The sequence below is a fragment of the Phoenix dactylifera genome, unplaced genomic scaffold, assembly GCF_009389715.1.
Source record: "Phoenix dactylifera cultivar Barhee BC4 unplaced genomic scaffold, palm_55x_up_171113_PBpolish2nd_filt_p 001020F, whole genome shotgun sequence".
Lineage (NCBI taxonomy): Eukaryota > Viridiplantae > Streptophyta > Magnoliopsida > Arecales > Arecaceae > Phoenix > Phoenix dactylifera.
The window spans coordinates 17,320-28,139 of record NW_024068373.1 but is presented as its reverse complement, the minus strand read 5'-3'; the positions used below and the strand labels follow the sequence as shown (position 1 = coordinate 28,139).

Genomic DNA, 10,820 nt, shown 5'->3' with positions numbered 1-10,820 from the left:
CTTATACCACCTATTCCAAACTTCCTCTGAATCAGTTGGAGGTTTGTGAATAAATGAGATCTCATACTCAAACAAACCTTCAGCCTCCACCTCCACAGAGAATGTATAGCAGCCGCCGACGTTAACCTTCAAAATCTTAGGAGTGCTTTGCAAATCATGATAAGAAATGGTACATCTAACAGACTTCATTTTCCTCTTCGAAATACTGACTTCTTCAAGAATTTCAATTAGCATCAAAAGAGATTATGTAATTTAATTGGACGGAGCAGAAGAATCCAAAGCAGCTATAAAGAATATGGCACAATTCCACCAAAAAAAGAAAAACAAAAAAACAAAGAACAAGACACACAGTTTTCACTTGAGTAATGGAAGTGAAGTTAGTTTCTGAATTTGAGAGGGCATGTCTCTCACAGTACTCCGAACTTTCTATTCGCCCTGCCCAGACATTTTAACGAAGCAACAAAACAATTCAATCTGGCTTTTTATCCAGTCCAAGTTTACCGAAAATAAAACAAGTCCAAGAAAAACAAAGCAAGCTTTGGGTGCAGCAAAGCAGGAAACGCCATTCAAAACACATTAATTGTGGAGAAGAGTGTCAGTTTTTTTTTTTTTTTTGATGAAGAGTGGCAGACATTGACATTAAGTTGAATCCAAATGCTCATACCCATCAACTCCCAGGCTTCTCTTCTCCCAACCACCAAGTCCCAACTTGTTACCTCCCATAGCATCTACTATTTCCGGAACTTCACCCTCGTACTTGATCACATAATTCTCAATGAACTTCTTCTCCCCCATCATGAGGTGCCGCGCTTTCACATCGCCCTTTACCAAGCCCTTGGACGCTAGCATTTCCAAAACCAAACACCTCGGAACGATCCTCTTCTCGAAGCTAAGCGACAGAACCACCGGATACGCCGACACGTAGGCCGGCCCCCACTTCAGCTTCTCCGCGAAGAACTCCATGTTTCTCCTGACCTTCTCATCGGACGCCGTCATGCAGTACGGATGCTTCGCAAACGCCCCAAGGAGTTGCTCCTGCGACCAACCCAAGCTCAGGTAATTCTCCAGCTTCTTCTCCATTGTTGATTTGGGCAATCTGGAGAACACCCCTAGTGCATGGGCGAACATCGAAGTCGAAGGGCTGACGCCCATTCCCTTGATCGCGTTGAAAGTATTCTCGAACTGATCCGCTGCTTTGACCAGAGATTTCGGGTGGGTGATGAGCAGGGTGAAGATTACGGACGCCGGCATGCCGTAGTCTCGCAAGCTTTCGATCTTGGGAAGCAACACGTTGGGGAGGTCGGAGGTAAGCAGACGAGGGCACTTCTTGACAGCTAAGACGACGTTCTCATTGGAGTGGAGTATGGTCTTGAGGAGATTAAAATTTGGGAGCAGTCGTTTCGCCAAGCTCCATAGCAGTAGCCCGGGAATTCCTGAGAGAAGCCTTGCGAGGTCGGCGCCGGAGAGCCCGATGCTCTGGTAGAAGTCCAGTTTGGGCTTGAGGGTGTGGTCGGGGCTGGCGAGGAGGAGCTGGGGACGCTTGGTGACGATGCGGGTGATGTCGGGTTTGGAGAAGCCGAAGTGTTCGAGGAGGGTGAGGACAGAGCGGGGGTTTTTGGTGGTTTTGAGATGGATTTTGTTGGCGGCGGAGAGGGCGGCTTCGGAGGAGAGGCCGCATGACTTCTTGAGGAAATGGACCGTCAGGGATGATGAATCGTTTGGGGTGGAGGAGGAGATGTGGTGGGAGAGACCATGGTGGAATGGGAGCTGGAGGAGACGGGAAGGGCTGGCTGCTGTGGCTGTGGTTGGGATTCTAAGAGGAGTAGTAACGTGGGAGACTAGTCTAGTGTGGACAAGGCGAAGCATGGTGTGTGGAAAGGATGAAGGAAGAGAAGGATCCGAAGGATCCGAGAATTACCAACGCAACGACGGTTTGCAGCCGGGTCGGAGCGTTTTATAATTAGAGGCAAGTGTATGAAACGGGAAGAGAGCAGGAAGGGATTGGCTGACGTGGTGAGGCATTTTGAGGCGCCGCCAACCTAGGTTTGGAGCTGAGGTTTGGGGTGTACTCTTGGATCATAAACTATTTTTGATGATGCAGATCAAAGACCATAGTACCATGCTCCATTACATTATGCATCATTGGTTACATAGCAAGGAGTGCGCTCTCTCTCTCTCTCTCTCTCTCTATCTATCTCCCTCTTTCCTCCATCTCTCCTTCCTCTCATTTTCTTCTTTCTTAGGTACTCTATCTAGCTTTTGCTTTCCAGACCCATTCATCTAGTTGAAAGGGATAATCATGGAAGATCGGCAAGAGCAGCAATAGTAGCAATTTTAGGCTTGATGTGCAGCACCAAAGTTGATGGATTTGGCATTTGAGTAGTTGTCAAGTGTATGATTATTAAGGCTGGTGGTAGTGCATATATTGAGATCGGAGACACGGTAATAAAGGTAGGGATTCGGGTTATAGTGGCTTTAAGACAAAATTTTAAGTTCCGAAAAAATAGGAAATATTTCAGCCATCCTAACCCGTTCTTGTAAAATAATGGGATGGAATAGAGTTAGGACTCCGAAACTCATCCACATGGGAGAGAAAAAGAAACAGAAAAGAAAGAAAGAAAACATGAAGAAAAGAGACAAATGAAGGAAAAGAAGAGAAAGGAAGAAAGAAAGGAAGGGAGAAGAAAAGAAAGAAAGAAAGAAAAGAAGAAAGAAAGGAAAGAGAATGAAGAAGAAAAGGGGAAAAAGAAAGAAAGGAATGGATAAGAAAAAGATAGAAGAAGAAAAAGAAAGAAAGGAAGGTAGAAGAAAAAGAAAGAAAGAAGAAAAAGAAAGAAAGAAGGAAAGAAAGAAAGAAAGAAAAGAAAGAAGGAGAGAGAGTTGAAGGGTATCCTACTAGTATTTTTTACTAGAACCACTGCTAGGACAGGGCAGGACAGCAGGATGTCCCATTCTATAGAAAAATAAGGGGACTCCTGTCTCATAGGATTTAAAACCTTGCTTTAGGATAGTGGATCATTGGAGCGATCAAGCAGTCGAAGATGGAGCTACGACGAGAAATTATAGTAGGATGGGTAAAAGGATGTGAAACAATTGGCAATAGCAAGTAGGAGCCTTGAAGCCATTGTTAAGGCATAGAAAAAGGGATGACAAGACATTAGGCTAGGATGTGAAGGCCCTCAAAAGTGGTGGTTGAGCATTGTTCATAAGGGAAATTCTTTTTGGTGGATGATGATCGGTAATAATGGAGCACGAAGGAGGATCATTTTGGTAAGGGGGAGGAAGTTAAAGAGACCTTATCATGATTTATAAAGTGAAAAAATCAAAATGATTTACTAAAATTGGAAAAAAAATGAATAATTTTGACAAGCACAAATGACGACCTAGCACTGAGCTACTAATTTTAACAATAAATATAACATTTTGACAAAGTTTGATATTGCATGTAATTAGAAAAGAAATATAGCATTTCATTCATTATGATCTAACTATATTAAATCATGGGTGGACTTATATTAATTAGATTTTGATAATTTGGCCATAGTAAAATATAGTATAATACTACTAAATCTTTCACTTTTGCAACCACATGATTTATAGTCATAGAGCATCAAAATACATGAACTTTGGTTTCTAGGTATATTTTGTAGATAGGCTACTTTTAACATTTTGAATTTTCAATTTAAAGAGTCTATCATTGATTTGAATGGTTCAATCTTTTTTTTAAGATATAATATAAAATGTGTACTCAAACTCATATTAAACTAGAAGCTTGTAAAAGCATGCGTCCTCAAATGCCTCCCAATAAAAATCGACGATAAACCTCACAAATTAAAAATATATATAATTGATTATGACCTATACTGTAAAAATATCTAAAAACTTAAAAAAATATTTATTTTGAAAATCATTTATCTATGCATCCAGCAAGAACAAAATGAACGGTAACATTATGATTAGTGAGAAAGAATATATCATATACCATATGACTTACAAATCTAAATTGTTAAACTTAATCTAAATATTCTAAAGCATATATAATCAAATTTCAGCTAATTGGTATGATTCTAGCTATATATCTTTTCAAATTCCTTATTAAAAACTAGGAAACTAAAATAAGTTATTGTACTATTTAATTAGATATTTTCTATCCATTCGATGCATGGGTTAAGGACTTTAAAATACGTGATTTTTTTATTTATAAGCATTTTATAGATCATAGACCATGATTAACAATGTGAGTTCTCAATATATGTATATATATACATGTATATATGTATATGTATATGTGTATATGTATGTGTCTGTGTGTATAGATATATATGTATAAACGCATGTATATATACAAAAGTACTTAGATATGCATGTAGTATGATACATATGTGTGAATATCTGAACATACATACAAACATATATATGTACATGTTTAGAAAATATATTATTAGGAAGCTCCACTTATAAGCCTCTTTTCATAGGAGAGACCCAAATAGTTGAGATAATGCTAGTTAGCCAAAATTTTTAAGTTTTTGTAGTTTGCTGAATTTGTAGTTAATATAAGCATAGGTTTTTAGTATTATTTTCTCTTTATTATTGGGAAACACCCGATAATATCCTTTGTATTCTACAACCGAGTTATTTCTCTACTCTCTCTTATATTCTTATAGGAAATACTTGATAATTAGCATGCTCTATAAGCGTTTTACATTGAAATTACATCTCATACTCTTATTCATTCTTGCAACCTTACAATTTGGTAGCTTAACTCAATCTTAAAATAATATTAATAGGTAACTAAAACTCAGTTCTAGTTGAGTCATGCCTTCTAGAAAAATGCCATCATGATTATCTTTTATATTTGTAAGATCTTTTATAAAAAAATATGGGCTTCCATTAATTGTGGACTTTATGTTGTTCATAAAAAATAGGTAGAAAGTGAGTCAGATTAATTGAGTGGTACGAGCCCAAATAAAAATTATGATCCATAAGGTCTTGAGCTATGGTTAATCTCAGTATATCTTATATTCCGATACATGTGAATTTGGTATTGAGGTGTAGGGCCTAGTTATTGGCCATTTGGGTACCATAATGGAGGACCATTATAACTAGATTATTACTTTATTTGGATCTGGCCCCTTCTCCAATCCTAATACATCTTTGATTTAAACCTATTTATATAAGTTAGAGAGTTGTTTTCCCCATTATATAACAATGTAGAGTAGGAGAGGGAGATGAAAAATCGACCCTAGGGTTTTCCACTACATGAAGACTGTTCTTGAAGTGAAGCGACCTACAGATATATTTGTGGCAGGATTAAATGGTATGCACTTATTTTCATTATTGTTGACCCAATGAATTGATTTTGATGTGTACAAAATATTGAAGTATAATACTGATGATATCGTATTCTTGGAGAAGTTAAATTTATTTTATAGAGAGCTCAATGAGGTTGAAACATTAGAGAAGCATGGAGAAGTTTTTTAAAGAGTTTTGGGAGTTTCTATAATGGACGAGTTGACCCTAGGCTATCTTGAGTCGACTCTTGATGATCACGAGTCGACCCTTGAATGGCCATAGATAGAAAATAGAAAACATTCAAAAATAGCTCTTTTACGAATTGACCCCGAAGATCATGAGTTGACCTCTTAAGAATTTGAGTTGCCCCGTATGCGTCTGACAACAGTAACGATTAGTTTTTCTACAAAATCAGAAAACTGCTATATTCACTTCCAATGGCTAGTTTGTTCTCTCTAATGGCTAGAAACGACTCTCCAACAACTTTTCAACTTATGATTGCTTTCGAATTGAATTGAAGAAGATGATGGATTAAGGAGATTGAGTGGATGAGGTAAAAAAAAGGAATATAAGTGAACATTACTTTTTGGGCTTCAACTTGAGGATCAATCTAAAAAGTAACTATTGAAAGCCTCCTCCCACTTTTGAATGAATTTTCAAACATTCATAGAGAGATAGAGCTTCAATTGCCAATCATTGAATTCCTTCACAAGGTCAATAGCAGGTAAGAAAGGAAAAAGGGAATGAGCTAAATTCTACTCACTAAGATCCCAACATTTAGAGCAAATAAAGCACGAGCTACAACCAAAAAAATTTACTAAGTTTTGTGGAGCTTAGAAATCAGCAGAGAGTTCTAAGGGTTGGAACTCAGAATTGGTTTAGCTATACTGGCAAAATATCTTAGTTTTAGTTGATTGCTAAAAAAAATCAACTGAATTTGGTTGTGAGCCCAAAAAACAACTATATAGTAATCTTGCTTATAGTTTATAGTAAAATTCTCAAAGAGGATTGCTTGAGGTGTGGATGTTGGTGCAGGGTTGGCACCGAACCATTATAAAATTCTAATATTTGTATTATTGTGCTTGTTCTTATCCTTTGCATTTATTTATCATTATACTATGCATACTTCTATTTAAATTAGTTTAACTTAATCATTATTTAAGTTTGTAAAAAGTTTTAAAAAATCTAATTTACCTCCTTTCTTTGGTTGTCATCTTGGGCAACAATTGGTATCAGAGCAGATGCTCTTATATCTTTTAAAGACCTACTATCTAAGAGCTCAAGATCCATATGGCAACCCTTGAAATGTCTTTACTGAAGGACATTCCTTTATTAGGCATCTTCTTTTTAGTAAATTTGATTACGCTTATTGGAAGGCTAGAATGATAATTTTTATTCAAGCACAAAACTATGATTTATGAAATATTATAGTACATGGCTCACACACACCTACTAAAATCATAAATGGAATTTAGATTTCCAAACAAGAAAGTGAATGGGACAGTAATGAAAAAAATTGGCTCAACTATATACTAAAGCAATGAATATACTTTATTGTGCTCTTAATAAAAATAAATTCAATAAAATTTTTACATGCTCTTCTGCTAAGAAAAATTGGGATAAATTGAAAATAATCTATGAAGGAACCAATAATGTGAATGAATCAAAATTAATATGCCAAAACAAATTATGAAATATTTAAAATTCAATTTTATGAATCTATTGCTAAAATATTTTCAAGATTTTTAAATAATATAAATGATTTGAAAACTTTAGAAAAATCGTATACTAATGGTGATCTTGTGAAGAAAATACTTAGATCTTTGCCTAGGTCTTAGAAAGCGAAAGTGATAGCTATTTAAGAGGCAAAGAATCTAAATGAGCTATCCTTGGAGGAGCACTTAGGTTCCCTCATAACCCATGAGCCGAGCATGATGAACCAAGAAGAGGATAACAATGAAGGAAAGAGAATCTTAGCATTCAAGTCCTTCAATTAGGAAGCTGGCACAACAATTGAGGATTCTGGTGTTGAAGATGAGGACCTATCCTTAATCACCAAAAAATTCAAAAACTTTCTAAAGATGGCGAAGAAAAAGAAGCTATAAGGAAGAATTTAAGCTTCAGCTAAGGGGGAGTTGAACAATGAAAGGAATAAGGGGATGAGAGAAAAGAAAGCCTTGGCTAAGAAGAGCCAAGTCAGAAAAAGAAGAAGAAGAAAATTTGGTGCAACGGCAAACATTTCAGCTCCAAGGAAGAAGAAAAATAAAAGGTAAACAACTGGTGCTTTATGGCATAAGAAGATAAGGTAAAACCTAGATCTCATTCTGATTTTACTTTAGATTAGTTGCAAGATGCTTTTGAAGATTTTTTTTTTAAATTAAAACAATTAGAAAATAAAATAAAGAATTTAGAAAAATAAACTATAAACTTATTTAAGAAAAAGAACTAATTTCAAAAGGAAAAGATCAATTGATTGTAGAAAATAATAATCTGAAATCAAAATACTTAAATACTAAGTTGTCAAAATTTACACATATAGAGAAGAAATTGATATAAAATTAACTAACTCTAATCACCCATTTATAAAATATAATTACTGTGGAAGAAAGGGATGTATGGCACCTTCATGTTCTCTTAAAAATAATTCTGCTAATAGAAATAATACAATCTGGGTTTCTAAAGGATCAATAATTACTAGTCAACAAGAATCTAAGAAAATGTGGATACCCAGATCAAAAAAAATTAATCAAACATAAATCAGTATTAGAGTATTCTAATTTAAACTTGAAATTACAAAAAAGTTAAAAAATTAGATCATAACTATGCTTATTTGAAACAAATATAATTCAACCTAAATTGGACCAAAATGAATAAATAAATCTAAATTTGTAAATTAGGTAGAATGGATTGATTTTAATGTATCTCTTTATCATGCCTTGTATGCTTTAATTCTATAATACTTGTGCTTAATGCCTTAATATATGCTGCAATTTTCTGATATTTGCTGAAACTCATTAATATTAGCCCCATATTTGGTTTAAATTCTATTTTTATAAAGTTTTTGACATTTATAAATATGCTCTGATACTTTGAAATATGTGTTTTGTATATCCTGATACTCAAAATCTTAATGACTTATCATAAGTTGCAATGCATAGAAAATACACATCTCGAATTATTAATCTAAATTTTTTATTGAAAACCTTCCTCAAATTTTGAAACTTTAAATGGAATGATTAGTTAAGGAGAATAAAGAAAACTTAAGGAGGAGAGATCATATGAAATTTGATAGCATAAATTAATAACTTCTACAAAAAGGGGCAGAAAAATGTTAAACATATAAGAAAATGAAAAATGATCATAGTTCTCTCAATAAGCCTCGTCTAAAATTTATTTTGATACTCTTTGAAGCTTGCTATTTGGTCATCACATCACATGCTTCAATCATAAACTAAATTGCAACTCTAATATTAGATATCTTTTTGCACCACTAAAATTGATCTTAAATAGGTCTAATTTAATGAAAAAAAGAAGGGAGAGAGAAAGTTAACTATTGCTAAGTCCGAATTTTTTGAAACTCTTGAACTCTTAGTGGTCTGATGCATCAAAGTTGAATGATCAATAGCTCTGAGTATGATTTTTCATCTTTAAGCTCTTCAATTCCCTTGAATGACGATTAGAGCAAGATTGAAGTTGCTATAATTCTCTTAATATTTGATAAATTTTAAAATGCAACTTATGGATGCTGTCAAAAAGGGGTGAGTAGTTTGAGTATACGCTTAATTGAATATATATTAGCTTAGGTTAATCTGAATATTTTATGAAGCATTCATGAAGTTTATTTTTAAGGCATATATTTATTTACTTCATATTTTATATAAATGAATTAATTGTGCACAAATCCTAAAAACACAATATATTATTTTTCATATACTCAAAGTTTTGTTATCATCAAAAAGGAGAAGATTGTTGACCTAATGGATTAATTTTGATTAGTACAACATATTTGAGTATAATACTAATGATTTTGTGATCTTGGAGAAGTTAAATTTGTTTTATAGGAGCTCAATGAGGTTGAAGGTTAAGAAGCAAGGAAAAATTTTTAGAAGAGTTTTGAAAGTTTTTGTAATGGATGAGTCGACTTCAGGCTATCTCGAGTCGACCCTTAAAGATCACGAGTTGACCCCAACACAAAAGAATCGACCCCTGAATGGCCACATATAATGAAAATAGAAAGCAATTAGAAACAACTCTTTCATGAGTCGACTCCTGAAGATTACGAGTCGACCCCAAAAAATTTGAGTCAATCTGTCTGCACCTGACAATAGTAACGGTTAGTTTTTCTGCAAAATTAGAATGACTATATTCACTCCCAATAGCTAGTTTTTTCTGTCCAATGGATAAAAACAGCTCTTCAACAACTTTTTAAGTAATAAATGCTTCCAAATTGAAATGGAGAAGATGATGGATTAAGAAAATTAAGTGGATGAGGTAAAGAAAAAGGAATACAAGTGAATATGATTTTTTGGGCTTCAACTTGAGGATTAATCGGAGAAATGACTATTCAAAGCCTCCTCCCATTTTAGAGCGAGCTTCCAAACATTCATTGAAAGATATCTTCAACTTCTAATCATTGAATTCCATCACAAGATCAAGAGTGCGCAAGAAAGAAAAAAGGGAACAAGCTGAATTCTACTCACAAAGATCCAAATATTCAGAGCAAACCGAGCACGAGCTACAACGATAAAGGTTCTTCTGTACGTATTCTATTCTTATTTATTGCACGAGATTAAGAAATCTCGTATGGAGTTTTTAGTGTGGCTGACACCGTAAAAATCAGCTGGCTTATAAGATTTGGCTATATATGTAAAACAGTTAGGTTGCAATCGATTGTCCTAAAAAATCGACTAAATTTTGTTGAGCTTGGAAATCAGCAAGGAGTTCTTAAGGGTTGGAACTCAGGGTTGGTTTAGCTATACCAACAAAACAGCTTAGTTTTGGTTGATTGCCCGAAAAATCAACTAGGTTTGGTTGTGAGCCTAGAAAACAACTATGCTGTAATCTTGCTTATAGATTATAGAGAAATTCCAAAAGAAGATTGTTTGGGGAGTGTATGTAGATGCAAGGTTGGCATCGAACCACTATAAAATTCTAGTGTTTGTGTTGTTGTGCTTATTCTTATCTTCTGCACCTATTTATTATTTATTTTGATGTAAATACTTATGTTGTGAGGACCCGTATGGGCGTGTGTTTAGTCCCATATTGATTATTCGTCGAGAAGATCTTCGATACTTATACAGGACTAAAGAATTCATAAAATACTTTTCAGCTAGCTATTTTAGTTGAGGTTTTAAGTTGTGACAAATGGTATCAGAGCGAATTCGGCCTATAGCCTATGTGGACTAGGGGACACAATAATATGGGTTCATGAAGGTTGACCACGGGCCAATCGTGGTACTTGTGATTAAATTTGAATGGATTTGAATGCTTAACCTGACGAGGGCGTCTGGGCTTGAACGGAAGGAAGT

General features: G+C 34.8%; 1 protein-coding gene across 1 annotated transcript; it reads right to left on the bottom strand.

Moving 5' to 3' along the window:
• Window positions 1-639: 639 nt before the first annotated feature.
• Window positions 640-1,866, bottom strand: LOC120107792 (transcription termination factor MTERF8, chloroplastic-like). Its single transcript, XM_039121247.1, has one exon. The coding sequence runs from the start codon at window positions 1,864-1,866 to the stop codon at window positions 640-642; it is 1,227 nt and encodes a 408-aa protein (XP_038977175.1).
• Between the last annotated feature and the right edge of the window lie 8,954 nt (window positions 1,867-10,820).